This window comes from Capricornis sumatraensis, chromosome 17 (assembly GCF_032405125.1).
Source record: "Capricornis sumatraensis isolate serow.1 chromosome 17, serow.2, whole genome shotgun sequence".
Lineage (NCBI taxonomy): Eukaryota > Metazoa > Chordata > Mammalia > Artiodactyla > Bovidae > Capricornis > Capricornis sumatraensis.
The window spans coordinates 62475407-62493490 of record NC_091085.1 but is presented as its reverse complement, the minus strand read 5'-3'; the positions used below and the strand labels follow the sequence as shown (position 1 = coordinate 62493490).

Sequence of the window (18084 nt, the reverse complement as noted above, 5' to 3'; positions counted from 1 at the left end):
GGGCTTCTTGACATGTTCTTTTAACGTGTTAAACACCTTCCAGAAAGTACCCAGTGACCATCTTACTCTTCCTTGAGAATTTCAACCTTGAAATCTTAATTTCTTAATTTGGACCTGCCCACCTGAGGACAAGTGTTTACTTCTGAGAGTATGCCCGACTATTTACCAGGCATCTTACACCCACCTCTTCCAGAAGCCTTTGTTTGAGCTCTCGTTCCGTCTCCAGCTTCTGTTGTAAACTTCGGGCGTTCATTTCAAGCATGGCATGCTTCTTCTCCAGATCATTGAGCTGGATATTTGGAAAAATTGGCCGTGACACCATATTTAGGAACGTTATATGCTAACGGCTTTTGCCAATATCCACAAACCTTCACAGCCAAAGAAAAATCAAGTTCTAAGGGTCAGAACATAAACACTGGTTTTTAAAAGTGAAGTGAAGTCGCTCAGTCGTGTCCGACTCTTTGTGACCCCATGGACTGTAGCCTACCAGACTCCTCTGTCCATGGAATTTTCCAGGCAAGAACACTGGAGTGGGTTGCCATTTCCTTCTCCAGGGATCTTCCCAACCCAGGAATCAAAACCAGGTCTCCTGCATTGTAGACAGACGCTTTTACCATCTGAGCCACCATGGAAGTCTAAAGAGTCGTGTTTGTAATTGTTTTACACTGTATGTGTTAGTTGTGTCTGATTCTTTGCAACCCCAGGGACTGCAGCCCATCAGGCTCCTCTAGCTCCATGGAATTCTCTAGGCAAGAATACTGGAGTGGGTAGCCATTCCCTTCTCTAGGGAATCTTCCTGACCCAGGGATTGAACCCAGGTCTCCTGCATCGCAGGCGGACTCTTTACTGTCTGAGCCACCAGGGAAACCCAGGTTTTTAAAAGCATACCACAAATGTCTATGTCAAAGATAAGCCTTATGTAGGTTATTCTGTTAGGAGAAGCTATTATTTCTAAGGGATGGGTCATACATGTAGCTACCTGTGACAAGATCTAGGAAGATGACTTCTCCAAAATTTATTTATCTGACATGCTTTGGCTGAATTAAATCATCATATTCCAAATGCTTGCTTACTTGCATGGGATAATATCAGAACTCTGGGATGAAAGGGCAGACAAGCTCTCTCAAAGATCTTGTATCAAGTCACAAAGGCAGAGGGTGGCCCTTAAGTAGACATGTACACAAATAGTGACTACTCTGTCAAGTGATGATTTTGACAAGAGGTATGGAGGAGAGAAATTCATCCTGAATGGCCTGTCACTGGGAGAAGATGGGGTCAGAAAGTCTGGAATCTTAAAGGATGGGTAGGACTTGGCTGTAGAATACTTTAGGACAGTCAGGTAGAAAAAAATGTCCTTCAAGCTAAACACCGAAAAGCTCATTTATCTCTAAATAATACATTTACTTTTTTCATGGTTAAATAACATATTTACTTTCCTCATGGGGTATCTATTTAAAAAAATTAGTAAGCCAATACCAAGGAACTCAGGAATATTCCTGAGTAGCAAGCTCTAGCTTGAATCTGGTCACTCCTATGAAATTCCAATAAGGAAATAACCATGGATGCCCATAAAGATTTACACTCATCACAATGTTATTTATGACAGCAAAAAAGAAACAAAAAACTGGAAGAAGTTCAAATTTCTAACACAAGCAGAATGATTAAAATAGGTGTCTCTGTGTAATTGATGTTTCTAGAACTACATGTTCAAAAAATATTTACTAATTCAGGAAAAGCCCCTATTTATGTGATGTTTCTTTAAAAAATGATGTAATCCGGTTTATATAATAAGAACATACATTTATCAATATAAATAAATGAATATAAATTCACCAGCATAACAGTGGCAACAGATAACCAGTTACATTTTCTTTACTTTTCTGTGGTTTCTATATCTTCCACAATGACCCCAAATAATCACTTCTATAATCAGGAAACTACAGTTACCCAAAATTCAGAGGTCAGATTGTGTGTGTGTGTTTGTATGTGGGCGCACATGCACACAAAACAGTGTGTATGTATATATATGAAACAGTCTGTGTGTGTATATGAAATTTGTTTGACCTTCACTCTTCTTATCTATAGCACAGAAGCACCTATTCTAAATCTCTTTTAAGACTATTAAAATTTTTCAAACACCAGTATGTCACTTTGTAAATATAGAGTGCTTCATGGACAGGACGTATGTATTTCCAAAGCGGAATATGAGGACCTGCACTGTCCTCAGATCGTGCTGTGTCCTTGGACTTAGAACCCAGAGACACTGAGGCTTCCTGCCATTGCAGCAACGGAATGAGCAGGAGCCCTAGCCACCCCACACTTCCCGAGGATGCTCAACATTAGATCCATGAAGGCTTTCAGAAATCAAATGCCAGAAAAGAAGAGTGCTGTGCACCCAGGTCAAAATCTGGACCTCAGGGGCCCTGATGGGCAGATGTTAGGAAGTCACTGACCGACTCTGATACCCCAAGTAACCCCCACCCCCACTACTGCCAACCAAGGGTGTCCCTTGGGGAAGCACAACAGTGAGACTTGGTTTATGAAACACGCTGACCATGGATTGAGCGCATGTGAATACCTGCTAAAAGAAGGAAGTGTATATGCGTATCTAGAAGGCAGGAGGGACAGGGGCTGACCTTGTCAGAGAGGCTCTCGGCCTTCAGCTTCTGCTCCTTGAGAGCCTGCTGCAAGGCCAGGATCTCGGCCTTGTGCTCCTTTACTGCCAGCTCGACCACCTGGCGCGACTCAGTGATCCGCTGGTCAGCCCTTGCCCTGCGGGGAGACACAGGCACATTCAGAAACCCCATCACTGCCACCCTGCAGGAAGGAAGCTGGCCCAGCTTGGTCACGCATAGGCAACCAAACACGCTGCGGGCCGGGGAGAGCCCAGCCTGATCCCTTGTTCCGAATTACGTGGAGCGAGGATGCGACCCACTTTAGGCCCTGGGTAAAAATATTCTTAGCAGGTAAGGTTCCTGTGAATATAAATGCACTTGGAAGGGCTGAAGGGGACGAGGCATTTTTCCAAATGCAACTGGGCTGAAAATGGCAAGACTGTTACACCCTCCTGCAGAAGCAGGAAGGAATGAGGTCCCACTGAAGGAGCACAGTGCCGAGGACCATGTGGGGCCCCATTCGAGCAAACACTGCCTCTCCTCAAAGCAAGGGCTGAAGTGTTCTGCTTGAATCTGCTGGGTGTACCTGTAAATAGGGTGATAGAAGACAAAACCTGGAAGCACACTTGAAACCTCACTTCCCCTCCCCAACTCAGGTTTTCTGTTCTCCTGCTCCAGCAACTGGACTTACACAGGCTCCTTCACTGGCAGCTCTCCTCTCGACCCAACAAACCCAAGTCTTACTCAGACTCCAACGGTAAACTAGAAGGCCATGTTCTCCACAAAGCCCTTCCCAGGCTTCCTCTCAGAAGAAACCTCTTCTTGTTCTGGACCCAAAGCATAAATGTACTACTGACCTGGCACAACCCACTCTCTATTTTAGGTGATAAATAGTTCAACGCATAGTTTATCTCCTGCGTTAGACTCAGCCGCTAGAGGACAAGAATTAAGAATTATATTTTAGGGACTTCCCTGGTGGTCCAGTGGCTAAGACTTCTCGCTCCCAATGCAGGGGCCCAAGTTCAATCCCTGATCAGGGAACTAGATCCCACATGCAAAACTAACAACAGGCACAGCCAAATATATAAATATTTTTTTAAAAATAAGAATTATATTTTACTCATCTCAGATCCCACATAACACCAAAATAGAGGAAGGAAAAAAAAAATGGGGAGGGGGGGCAGGGAAGAGAGCCAAGATCTTTCACAATTGCTCCTGAAAGAAATATATGAAAAATCTCTCTATGTGCGTGCTAAATCCTGTCTGACTCTTTGAGACCTTATGGAGTGTAGCCCACCAGGCTCCTCTGTCCATGGGATTCTCCAGGCAAGAATATTGGAGTGAGCTACCATGCCCTCCTCCATGGGATCTTCCCCAGCCAGGAATGGAACCCAAGTCTCTCATGTCACCTACATTGGCAAGTGGGTTCTTTACCACTAGCGCCACCAGAGAACACTTTCATACATGGTTGTGCATTCTTGATGCTATGGTCAGACTCTGCCCCCGAAACTGTCTGCAAAGGACTCTTAGAAGCAGCTGGGCTAGGAGCTGGACTTCCGAGTAGGAGGGAGGGGTGTGTGTCAGAACAGCCAGAACATATGGTGAGGACGCAGGAGCTCAAGAGTTCAGGGGGAAACAGTAACAGGAAGTGTTAAACCAGCAGCCCTCTCACATTAGCAAATACCCTGAAAGGGAAGATGTCCAACAGGAGAATATTTCTACCAGTTTCTCTTGAAGCTTATGGGTTCCCTTTGCTTCCAGTCTTTCTTAGTGTAGTTGATTTAGCACTAATTATACATCCAAGACAGCCGTGAGTCTACTATGGTCCATCAAATGTGGGAAATACTGAAATGAGTCCGACAGAGTCCAGATAAATGATAAATACTTCCACGAATAGTTACCTTGCTCAGGGAGTTCAGAGTATTACGAGACAGTAAGTTTCAGGGAAAGGTGATATTAGTGAGGTTATGCAGGATGAATAGAATTCTGTTGGGCAGACATGAAGCACAAGGTGGATACCAGCCCATAGGGTACCTCTCTGCAAACTAGGAAAGGCGTGTGTTCTTTAAGACCATGCGCGTCTACTCATTGGTAAACTGTCATAATATACTGGTTTTGTTAGAACGAACACTTTCCCACCATGAGCTGGTAAAATGTCATGGTAGATCTTCACGTCTATTCCCAGCAGCACGCAGTGCATAACCTGCACACCTGCGACCCTGGCAGGAGGGAATCCTACACTGGGAGAACTGGGGAAGTAGAGGAAAGATACCACCCAAACTCAGGATCACTACTGCCTACCAGGAAAGGAAGAAAAAATAAAAAATTGTAAACTATACTTGTAGAGCAGTTGTTCTCAACTGGGGGCAGCTGCTCCCCTCCAGGGGACACCGGGCAATGTCTGGAGATGTTTCTGGTGGTCACAACTTGAAGAGGGAGCAGCTACTGAGGTTTAGTGGGGCAGATCCAGGGAAGCTGCTCAGCACCTTACCATGTACAGGTCAGGCCCCCATCACGAAGGACTGTCTGGCCCCAACTGTCAATAGTGCCAAAGCTGGTGTAGAGGGTTGACTTGCATCACACATGACCAGGATCAAAACTGATAGTCTTGTGACTTCCCTGGAGGTCCAGGGGCTAAGACTCTGTGCTCCCAATGCAGGGGGTCCAGGTTCAGTGCCTGGTCAGGGAACTATTAATAGATCCCACATGCCACAATCAAGACCCAGTGCAGCCAAATAAATTTTTTTTTTTTTAAAAAAAGGAGAGTGACAGTCTCGCTACACAGTCACAATGACAAAAAATCCAAGGAAAGAGTTTCTACAAAGGAAGCACTGAGACACTTTGCTCTGCTGACTCCTGGGGCCCTGTACTGGCTGACTGGTCATCATCTCCTGCTACTGGCACCGTCCGTATTTACCTCGAGGATGACTGACTGATGCTGGTTGCCCTGAGTCTCCCAGCTTTAACACTTAAGTCTTACATGCCAGCACCTGCTCATTCCTGGTCAAGTGGGGGCACTTGCCGGGAGCTCTCGGGGTGATCCTGTTGCTGCCACCTGCCACTGGCTCTCTACCTTCATGAAGTCCCACCTGCTCTGCTTCTCGGTGTCCAGCATCCTCTGCAACTCTCGAACCCGACACTCAAACTGGGATTTCTCGTCACCAAGGACGCTCCTCCAGGCCTCCCACTGCCGCTCTTTCTCCAAAAGCTCGTCGTTCAGGGCCTCCAGGTCCATGACCTGCTCCTCCAGCATTGTGCACGTGGTCTTCAGCGCCTCCATCGTCTGCAAATCAGCACCACTGAGTTGTGCCTCATAGCAAATGAGGATTTCCCGGGTGGCACTTTTGTCAGATCAGGTTCGGAAAAGCATGAGCTTCTAACTACAGTCTGAAAGATACTGTCTTTTTCTCTTTCAGACCAAGGGGGTTAGACAAGAACAGATGAAGGGCCATTTCTACTGAGATCTTATAGAAAGAACTCAGAGGAGGGCCAGAGAAAAGAGACCACGCTTAACAATAAAGTAGCTTGGGAATTCCCCGGCAGTCCAGTGGTTAGGACTCCCAGGTCTCCCTGCCGAAAGCCCAGGTTCAATCCCTGGGTGAGGAACAAAGATTCCACAAGCCTCACAACTTGGCCAAAGAAAGGTTTTTAAAAATAAAAAAAGTGACTCACAAAAGCATTCTATTCTATTTTTAATGGTTTTAAACCAAAATTATACATGGAACTTCCCTGACAGTCCAGTGGTTAAGACTGCGATTCCACTGCAGGGGGCACAAGTTTGATCCCTGGTCAGGGAACTAAGATCTTGCAAACCATGTGAGGGTGGCCAAAAAAATGAAACAAACAAAAAAGGCAAACTACACACTTCTAAAAGCTGTTTGTAAAACTCACAAACCTGCAAAGTGATGACATGATTACTTTTACTGACAGGCTCAGTCTGAGAACACTTGGGAGAGATGTAACTGGCACTCGCTTCAGAATCTAAAGGGGCTCCAGGTTTCCCAAGGTCTCTGACACTATTCATGGTCCTTACTTGCTTCTGGCTAGTGAGCTGCATCTCCCTCTCGGTGATCTCGCGGCGGAGATGGTCTACTTCACTTCGCAGCTGCACAATCTCGTCGTTGGCACCAGAGGCCTCATCAAGTTGTTTAGACAAGTAGAAGTTTTGGTTATTGAGCTCAGCGTTGTCCTCTGTCAGCTGGTTTAGCTGCTCCTCCAAGTCTGTGATCACCTAAAAGAGGAAAAAATCCGGTTACACATGGAGCAAGTTGGTTGGAAATGAGAAATTGCTTCTAAAGCCATATATACTCAAACCTATGTGGTAATGATGACCAACGTTTGCCCATCCAGCCCCCAAGAGCCAGCCTCCAGCTGCCATACCCGCCTCCTTAGTGCCCAAACCCACATACGCTGTGGGAGAACAAGAAATGTCTCAGATTCCTTCTGACTCAGGACTCATCAGGAAAACATGGCAAGAGCAAATCAATCAAAAGCGACTGCCATATGGAAGGGGCAGCTTTAAATGGGATCAAGTTCATAACAGAATGCGGAGGGTGAAACTGAGGGAAGAGGAATAGCAGAGGGGCTAGTATCACCATCAGCTAATTAAGCTGAAATGCCCAGGACACCATCGACAGAACATTATCATGGGAGATGGTCTTAGAAGGCAAAACAAAGCTCTTATCAAGGAAGACTGAGTGAAGGACACTTAGAGTTATTTCAATAATATCTCAGGTAATAAATTTAATTTCAAGCAACAAAAGAAAAAAAGGAAAACCTAAGGGACGTTCAGAAGAATCCTGAAAATATAGTACCGTATGGATGGCATAACTTTAAATGGTTTCTTCTTATACAGCTGGCTATCAGAAAATGGGAAAGCACGCATATGAAATTGTCATTTTACTGAAAGAGATTTAATCTGATTTTGCTAAATTATTTCCCTGCTCAATGGTGGAATGACTTCAATTTCAGCACATTTAGCTTTCCTATTCTCTTTGCTGAAGTTTAGTACCAGCACTTGCAAAGAGCTTTTACATATAATACTTTCGAAATTTAAGGGCAATTTTCTAATAATAGTTGGAATGAGGCATACAGGCAGTAAATTAAATCTTATATAACAGAAAGGAGTAAATTAAAAGGAAATGCCTCTGGGCCTATGGTTTAATTGTTTCTCATTTTCAAACCTAAAGCAGATTTAGTTTCTGAAACGGTGCCACTGTTTTTGTGACTAACTGACTAACTCCCTGTCTTAACCCTCTTTGATTATCAATTAAAAAAAAAAATCTTCCCAGGCACATAGAATTAAAGAATGTCAATTAGATAGAATTGTTCAGCGTGGTTCAGAAAACACAGCTTTTCATTTTGTTCACTGAGCTGATGAGCTTTTAATGCAGTAAGCGGTCTAGTAATTTGTACTTTAATATCAAAAGCCTTGTTAATTCCTACTGTACCAGTTTGAGTAACACTATCAGCTACAAGAAGGGGAATAAAGGTTAAACGGTCCAGTTCTTGGATAAACCTCCTTTATCAGGATGAGAAAAAAATGGGAAAAAACTTCAAGTCTGTCACTCCAAGCAGGCATTTGTGCTTCACAAGAATGCTTGTACCACCCTGAGTAATATGGTTAAATATCCCTAAAGCAGAAACAATGAATAAATGGTGCCTAATAGTTCAACAGGCCTCCTTCCTATACATAGTAAAGCCATTCCTTAAGATGGTTTTCCTCCTAGACTCCAAATGTCTTCACTGTGCTTCCTTTTACCTCTGCCCCAGAGGGAAAACAACAAGACTGATGAGGCAAACCGCCTAGAAGTCCCAGATAAGCCATCTTGAGCTTGGCTGTGTTGGTTTCTCCACCTATGATGCGGAGGTAAATGCTATATAGACAACCTTCTCTGTTGCTCTGGTTTTAACATTTTGGGTTTTTATTATATGATATTCTCCCTTAACGTATCATGTGAAATACAAGAGACAAAAGAGAGTGACCGAGATGTTAGTGAGGCATCAATGGTGGCCCAGGGAGAGCAGACAGACTTAAGAAAATCTACCCATATAAGAATACCTACACTGCCAAAATAATCTGCCATTCAAAGATATATTTAAACCTTTAGGCACCTAGTCGCTTTCTTTGACTCACTTTTCTAAAAAAGCCATTTATTATATGCCCATTTCTGCCACTTCTTCTCCCCAAATTAGATTATAAAGTGCTAAAGAAAAAGACACTCATAAAAAGTCAGGGAGTTGCCAAGATTATTACTCTCACTTCAAGTGAAATGAACCCACTGAGTAGGAAGGGGCCTTCTATTTCCTTGTCATCATCCTGTTTTCAAAAGGTCTCCTGTTTCTGATTTCTAGTTACAGTTTGTGGTGCTGGCTTTGTATTTTGTCATTATCTGTACTGCCTATTTGACAAAAGGAGTATCATGTGTTTGCAGGAAGCATTCAAGAACTCGTTAGAGTGCATTAACTGATCCAGACGTTGTTCATTCTTTCTGCCTGGACCATAACACACTTAACTGCTGGAGTTGCCCACTTAGCTGCTGGTGGTATTAAGGGTTAGGTGTACTCCCACACAGAGATATTGAACTGATCTGAGACATAGGCAGTAAATTAATGATCGCTATGATTTGGAAAAAAAAAAAAGGATAATAGGCAATCTGCAATTCTGAACCAGGTTATATAGGAAAGGAGAATCCTTAGGTCCACTTTGTAGGCATATTCTCTCTACACCAAGGGCAAATGATCTGTGCCCTATACCAGGAGACTGTTAACCTTTCAACCCCAAGGACACAAGGCAGCAAAGAGAAACTACACAGCTGACTCCATCTCAGTGGCAAGAAAAAGATGAGGGAGATAGCTCCATAATGTAGGGGCCAGCAGAGCTTTCTGATATGCTGTTTGTACAGATAAGAGATCTGGGTAAAATCCCAACAGAAAACAGGAGTACAAAAAATGTATCTACTCTCAGTACCCAAAAAGAAAATGTTTTAAGGTCTCTATTTGGGGTTATCTGTTGCTTTTCAAGCAAACCTTGTGGTTCTGCGATATATAGGTTACCTTTCACACCTCTGCTGGGTGAGCAGCAGAGAGAATGTTACCTGGTAAACGTCCAAGAACACACCAGAGGTGAAGACACCAGCCAGACAATGAACATCAGGCTGAAAAGACACAGGGCTGACGTCCTATTTTAATGCCTCATTCCTTCTTGAGGGCGGCTATTTGCATATTATTTATTTTTAATCTTATAGCTGACAGATTGATTCATAATTAAAACCATGTCATATGTTTGCCCACCAACTCCTCTCCAGAACAGACTTAGGTAGGGTTTTAGGTGCCAGATTGAATCAAATTCTTTTTTTAAATCTCTTCAAAATATAGAAATGGCCTGAGCCTGAAAAATCTTACTGCTCACGAGCTTTTTAAAAGCTGCTAACTGGGAGCTCCTATCGATCGAGCTATTATAGGAGTTTCCACTGATAATGAAGATGACATTTCCCAGCAGAGACAGTCTTGGACAGCACCGCTGAGAAAGGAGCATCTGTGTGCTCTTCTAAAGCGTCGGCAAAGCAGCCTTTGAACTTGCGGAAGGATAACTGAGATCCACTAGTGCTGCCAAGTATTGTTCTAAAGTGGTGGTTTTCAACCTTTTTTTTTTTTTTTAGGAGCAGAGCTGTTTTCTAAACAAGATTCTGTTCTAAACCCAGTATAAGCAAATAATAATAGTTATCACTGATTAGCACATTCTATGGATCAGGCCCTGTACAAATGCTGATGCATCATCTAACTTTTGCAGGAACCTCCATGAGGTAGGTATTATTATCAAGCTTCTGATTCTGTGACTCAGTGTTTCCTAGGTTTTACTGTTCCGGAAATCTGAATGTATATAGGAACTAAACAGCTGTCTCTCTTCCCTCACCCAGTTCCCAAAGAACAGTAGTTAAATGAACTGTACATCCTACAATCAATGGTGCATTGGAATTGAGGACATATAATGTCACCCCCATTTTATGGACAAAGAAATGGAGGTTTCAGTGTATAACATCACACAGGTTACTGAGAGGCCAGTTTAGAATCTCAACTAGTCTATCTGACTCCAGAGCAAATAGTTTGGACCCTCAAGCCACCCAGCTGGCCTAGATGAAAGGTGGGTGGAAATCACTCTCTTGGGTTCCCCCTCCCACCAGGGTAGATCCCCAAAGGCTTCAGAAAGCCAAGGGTAAGTAAACGAAGGATTAGAAGTCATTGTTCCAGGAAAAGCAAATTTGAGGGATAAAGAGAGTATAAAAGTTACGTAAGTTAAGAAAGTAACCAATTTCATAAGTTAAGAAAGTAACCAATTTTATTCTATATATTGGCATATCCTATTAAAACTAGATTTCTGATTTTAAAAATGGGGTAGGGAAGGGTGGATAACAAAAGTGCACAGGAAACTCTTGAGGGTGATGACTACAGTTGTTATTTTGATTGTTTTGCTAGTTTTAAAGATATACACACATTTGAAATCTCATTAGGTTACTGTACTCCAATTATCCCTCAATAAAGCTATTTTAAAGTAAATAAATAAATGATTTTTTTTAAAAAGACTAAAAAAGAAGAAAACTCCAGATGAATGGAACAGATTACGGATGTATACATTTAAAATGCATCCAAGATTATTTTGGGATAAAACAGTAATGTAAAAAAAAAAAAAAATCACATGCTAAAATCATCTATATCTTATTCAGTGATCATTTATGAGCATGAATGTATATAAGCAGATAACTCTCATGTAAAAGAAGAAACCAAGACAATTTACAAACTTTAAAAGTAAAGCAAAAGAGTACAGGAACAGAATATATCAATTTCTCAAGGAAGGGAGGTGAGAATGGAGGAAATCAACAGATATCCCTAAGGCAGGCTCACTCCACATCTGGCCACTGGCATCAGGCAATACAGACCTAAATACCTGTCAGGCATCAACCAGAGTCAAGCGGAGGCATGTCCTATGACCTAGCTCTTCCACTCCTGGGTATATATACATGTTCATCAGAAACAAAGGCTTGTAAGCACCAAAGGACCTGTACAAGAGTGCTTCCTAATAGCTCTGTTCCTACCAAAAACAACCCCAACACCCATCAACAGGAGAACGGATAAACAAACTCCAGATCTAAACACACACTAGAAACATGACACCATAATAAAAAAGAACAAAATCTTGACAGTGCAACATGGATGAACCCTCACAGACAATTTAAGTAACAAAAAGGCTAAACCCAAAGACCGTATCTTCTAATGGTCCCATTCATAAGAAATTCAAGAACGGGTAAAACTAATGTATACTATCAAAGATCAGACTACTAGTTACCCTTTGGGCAAAGCACACTGATGGGAAGAGGACAACAGGAGCCTTCCGGGAGCTGAAACATTCTGTATCTTGGTCTTTGTTGTGGTTACACAAGTTGTCTATTCACATACAAATCAATTGAGCTGTACACTTAAGATTAGTTGCACTTCATGCACTTTACTGTGTGCAATCTATAGCTAAATGAAGGGAGGCAGGATGCAGGGGCATATAGCATCAAGACTTAATGTCTCATTTATAGTAGGTAAAGAGAAAAGAAGGAGTTTATTACCAGAAAATAAAATATGTATATAGGGTGTAGAAGGGTGTTTCTGGAAATTCACAGGTGCAAATAATACAAATAGAGACCAGCTCACTGAGAGCTAAGGAGGGGACAAAGCGATGAAAGGACCAAAGAAAGGAGGCAGAACCGTGAAGAAAGGACACCATCCCTCCCTTCTGAAAGGGGCCTATTTCAGTCCTTCACTCTGATCAAAAATAGACATTTACCCTATTACATAACCTATGAATGATGCTTATCTGCTCCTGGAATTGACTTCTCTCAATATAAATAACATCTCCCAAAGAGTCTTAAATTCTGCATTTGCATGTTAGGAAGCCAGATTCTGCCTGTTAGAAAGCTAACATTTCTAGATTCTCCAGAAGAAGAACTTGTTGGTCTTCCCTCTCTGAAGAGGCAGCAGGCTGGAGAAGCCTGACACATCTAACTGCCCCTACCATCTCAGGCCCACCTCAGACAGAAACTTGTAGATTGGAGAAGGAGGGGGAGCTCCCTTGGGACTTTTGTTGCAGCTACTGAGATCCTATTAGTGGTTCTGCAGGGAGAATTATTGTGACCATTCCAACAAGCCTTCTCCAAACATAAAGGATGGTTTAAACTTTTAAAACTGGCAGGAACCCAAGAAACTAAGGTTTTCTGAGGCTTAGAAACTTCTGCATCAGTTTGACCACATCAACTGCTTCAAGCTGAAAGTTTATATCAAAAATCAGCCACCGATTTTAGAAAGAGACGTTCCCCCTTTCCTTCTCAGTTTTAGTTCCATGTTATTTTCATCATCTTTGGTTAATACTCACAGTACAGCTGTTACGAAGGGCATCAAATTTGCGCTGGATTTCATCTCTATGTGCCTAAAAGGTAAGAAGTTGATTATAAATTTTTCATAGGGTGGAATACAAATTCTACATGCTATGGGTCAAATAAAGAAAATCACAAGCCAAGAACCCTGTTGCAGCTGCCCCACTAACTTTTTTTCCAAAGAATTAGTCAAGACAAGCCCAACATGAGAAGCTACAGAAATACACAATGCCTATTGATAGCAATTCACTATCTAGACCACACATGGGCTTCCCTTGTGCCTCAGCTGGTAAAGACCTGGGTTCGATCTCTGGACTGGGGAGATCTCCTGGAGAAGGAAAAGGCTACCCACTCCAGTATTCTGGCCTGGAGAATTCCATGGACTGTATAGTCCATGGGATTACAAAGGGTCAGACACGACTGAGCGACTTTCACTTCACTTCACTCATACCCTGTACAAATACATATAACATTCAGATTTAAACTAGGGACTAGCAGAAGAAAGGAAAAGAACATAGGAGGAAGTTTTAGTCTCCTTTATTTGTCTTACTCCCCATTCTTAACCTTTCCCTCTTCCCTCCAATTGGCTGCCTGCCCCCTGCCCCAAGACTTCTCCCAAGAAAGAACACACACACATAGATAAATACAGGACAATAGCCAGGACAAAGTAGGGACTTTAAAAAAAAAATTAAATCCCAAGCTGTGGAGATTCAGAAATCCTATTTAGACCTTGAAGTAAATATACAGGCTTTCACCAAAGTCGAGGTACTCTAAAACAGTAGGATTCATTCATCTGACAAGGATTTTTCGAGTACATAAAACATGGCAGACACCGTAACAAGACACAGCTCATGTGGCCTAACCTTCATTCTGGCGTGGGCAGACAGAAAATAAACAAGCACATGATTGCAAACAGTGGCAAGTGCTATGAAGGAAACAAATGGGACCTAAGGGAAAAAAATAAGGGTGAGGGGGGAAACTTACTTAGATGGGGTAGTCAAGGAGGGTTTCTTTGAAGAGGTGACATTTAAACTGAAATCTGCAGGATGACGAGGGGTCAGCCATGCAAAGAACATAAAAGAACAGAGGGAAGAGCATCTGCAAAAACCCTAAAGCAAGAAAGGGTTGGGTGCATATGGGGAATAAAACAGGACTGGGTGGCTACAACAGTTTTTTATACTTCAAGTTGTAACATGAGAGCAAGGATGTCAAGACGGGGTTTTTTGTTTTGTTTTATCCAATGAAATGGAATAAACAGGATACATTAGAAAACATCAGCATGCATCTTGGACAGTAAGGGTAAGTACTGTTGTTGGAAACTTGTTTATTATGAACATAATTCATCAAGTATAAGTTGCTATCAATTGTAAAATTCACCACAGCTTTATGTAACATTAAGAAACAGAAATATTGCTAATGAAACTATGATATGTTTATGTCCTTATGACAATATATATATAGGCTATAAGATACATCCTCATTAGCTACCTTAAAAATTAATGTAACACAGTATTTATGTCCCCTTGTAGTAGACTGTAACATATAATGTATTCTTCTGTGGGTTGTAGCCAAATGACTTTTGAAAATCACTTGTCTAAGTCATAGCAAAAAAGGGAAAATGTGGCCCAAGTTTATAGTACAGAGGCAGGCCCAGAACCCTGAAGGCCCAGAAAACAGTTTGGATTTCATTCAAAATGCAATTAACTAAAGGTCAACAGAGGTTTTTAAGATGTGGGATGACATGGCCTATCGTTTTGTGGATGCTGTAAGAAAAACATCAAAATAGGACAAATGTAGAAGAAAGTGGAACAACCACTGAGGAGGTTATTGCTGTCATTTAAGGAAGAGAGGATGGTGGCTTGGAGCAGGATAGTGGCAAAGGATGGAGAGAAATGGATGGAGGTGAGATCTTTTTTGGAAGCAGAGGTAATAAGAGCTGCTGATGGATAAGGAGGCCAAGGGTACCCTAACAGACTTTTGATTTGGGAGACAAGGTAAATTATGGCACCAATTTGCTTAGCTATGAAAGCCCAAAGAATCCAGTTTGAGGCAGAAGAAAAAGTGGTCCTCCTCTTTAAAGGAAATATTAGCCTCTATCAGAAAATCTAGGCCATCACTCAAAAGTCTACAAATAATAAGTGCTAGAGAGGATATGGAGAAAAGGGAACCCTCCTAAACTGCTGGTGGGAATGTAAACTTGTGCAGCCACCATAGAAAACCAGTATGGAAGTTCCTTTAAAAATTAAAAATAGAATTACCATATGATCCAGCAATCCTATTCCTGGGCACATATCTGGAGAAAACTCTAACTCAAAAAGATACATGCATACCAATTCATATCAGCACTATTTACAAAAACCAAGACATGGAAGTAACCTAAATGTCCATCAACAAAGGAATAAAGAAGATGTAGTACATACATACAATGGACTATTACTCAGTCATAAAAAAAATGAAAGAATGCCATTTGCAGCACCATGGATGAACCTAGAGATTATCTTACTAAGTGAAGACAGAAAATGACAAATATCATATCATACTTATACATGGAATCTAAAATATGGCACAAATGGACTTATTTACAGAATAGAAACCAACTCACAGGCATAAAAAAGGGGTTACCAAAGGGGTTAGTTGGGGGGAAACTAGGAGTTTTTGATTAGTAAGTACAAACCACTGTAAGCAAAATAAACAAGGTCCTACTGTATAGCACAGGGAACTATAATATCTTGTAATAAACCATATAGGAAAAGAGTATGAATCACTTCGCTGTACACCAGAAACTAATACCACATTATAAATCAAAACAAATTAAAACAAAAAGGTCTATAAGTAAGTCAAAATATTCATCACCTAATTTAGCTGTGATATACTTTATAGTATCTCTATTTTGCCATAAACTAAGATTCCCACATGCTTAGTGGTAAAGAATCAGCCTGCCAATGCATGAGATGTAGGTTCAATCCCCGGATTGGGAGGATCCCTCAGAGAAGGAAATGGCAACTCTCTCCAGTATTCTTGCCTGGGAAATCCCATGGACAGAGAAGCCTGGTGGGTTACAGTCCATGGGGTTGCAAAACAGTCAGACATGACTTAGCAACTAAACAACAACAAAAGACTAGATTAGATGCTGCAGAAAAAAAGATTAGTGAACTTTGTAGACAAAGCAACGGAGACTATCCAAAATAAAATACATAAAGGAAAAAAAAAAGACTTTAAAAAAATTAATGCAGCATCAATAAGCTGTGAGGTAACTCCAAGGAGCCTGATATACATGTACTCAGAATCCCTGAAGGAGTACAGAGGTGAGACCAAAAAAATATCTGAAGAAATAATGGCCACAAATTTTCTGAAGTCAATGAAAAAATAAATCCACGGATGAAAAAGCCTAAATGATCCCTAGGCACAGGAAACATGAAAGGAATTAAGCTTTCATGAAATGAATAAATGAAAGGAATGGAATAAATGGAGTAAACATGAAAGGAATAAATCATATCATAATCAAACTGCTTAAAACCAGTAATAAAGAGAAAAAGCTTGAAACCAACCAGAAAAAAAGACAAGTTACTTAACGAGAAACTAACAGAACACAGATTTCTCACAGGGAGGCTGGGGAGGTTTGGCAGGAAGGAAGCTAGAAGACAAAGTGCAACAACATCTTTACTGAAAGGAAAACAAAAACCTGTCATCCTAGAATTCTATAGCCAGCAAAAATTTCTTTCAAAAAATGTCAAAAATGAAGGGGAGGGTTTCCTTGGTGGTTCAGTAGTTAAGAATCTCCCTGTCAACGCAAGGGACACAGGTTTGACCTCTGGTCCTGAAGGATCCCACATGCCATGAGGCAGTTAAGCTCTTGCACCACAATTACTGAAGCCCATGCACCCTAGACCCCATGCTCCACAACAAAAGAAGCCACTGCAGCGAGAAGCCTGTGCACTGCAACTAGAGAGTAGCCCGCAGCTTGCTGCAACTAGAGAAAGCCCACGGGCAGCAAGGAAGACCTGGTGCAGCCAAAAATAAAATAAATAAAAACATTTTAAAATGAAGGTGAAATAAAGACCTTTTCAGACAACCCAAAGCTAAAGGAATTTGCCACCTGTAAACCTATACTGTAAGAAATGTTAAAGGAAATTTAGGCAGAAGATGACAGAGTCTTAAATTTACATAAAATAAAAGAGGACTAGAAACATGGTAAAACAAAAACCAGCAACTGCAGACTTATACATTTTAAATCAAGAGTTATCACTTAGAATCAACTTCTCAAATAATTTTTTTCATCAACTAATTTAAAAGATTATAGCTTTTCCCCAAAACTCAGCTTTCTGCCCAGCAACGATACAAGATTTATTAACTTAAAAAGGCAAGACTACTATTTATCCAAAGTAGAAACATGGCTATTTGTACTACTTGTGAATCTCATCTGTGGGTATCCTGGAGGAAGAAATACCACCCTTAAGTCAGTGAACTCTAGGAGTTTACAGGAGTGAACAATTTTTTTTAAAGAACCAGATAATAAATACTTTTGGTTTTGAAGGCCATTCAGTCTTTGTCACAACTATTCAACTCTGCTCTCATAGCACAAAGGCACCCACAGAGAATATGTACACAAATAGGCATGATTGTGTGTCAATAAAACTTTATTTGCAGAAAACAGGAAGCATACTAAATTTGGCCCACTTGCTATAGCTTGCCAACTTCCATTCTAAATAACTATTTGGTGTAATATCTCTCAAAGACAGAAACAAGAAGCTAAAGAAAGGTAAAGTTAACTTCTTCAAAGTCTAAGTAGTGATCATTAGAAAAAAAGCTCTCTAGCCGACTGAGGAACAGAAGCCCTGTTCCTGTTCCACTTTTTGACTAACTGCAAAGTTTCCAAATAACACCGTACCATTAAAAACTGGTTTAACTGCTCTACAGTAGTCTGAAATTCCAATCACTAATATTTCTATTATAATTTACCATTATGAGGCCTTTGCATCATTTTGACACATCAAACAGCAATCTTCTCTGTGGTTATAGTATAGGAAACTACCATCTTTATGACTTTTTATTAT

The 18084-nt window shown here is 41.3% G+C and overlaps 1 protein-coding gene across 2 annotated transcripts in view; it reads right to left on the bottom strand.

Moving 5' to 3' along the window:
- Nucleotides 1–18084, bottom strand: part of CIT (citron rho-interacting serine/threonine kinase) — a 168653-nt gene that overhangs the window by 27464 nt on the left and 123105 nt on the right. For both annotated transcript variants that reach the window (XM_068989683.1, XM_068989684.1), the window contains 5 exons: nt 13030–13083; nt 6649–6846; nt 5705–5898; nt 2637–2772; nt 185–289 (listed from right to left, as the gene is read on the bottom strand). In XM_068989683.1, coding sequence (XP_068845784.1) covers nt 185–289; nt 2637–2772; nt 5705–5898; nt 6649–6846; nt 13030–13083 — 687 coding nt within the window. The remainder of the gene's footprint in view (nt 1–184; nt 290–2636; nt 2773–5704; nt 5899–6648; nt 6847–13029; nt 13084–18084) is intronic.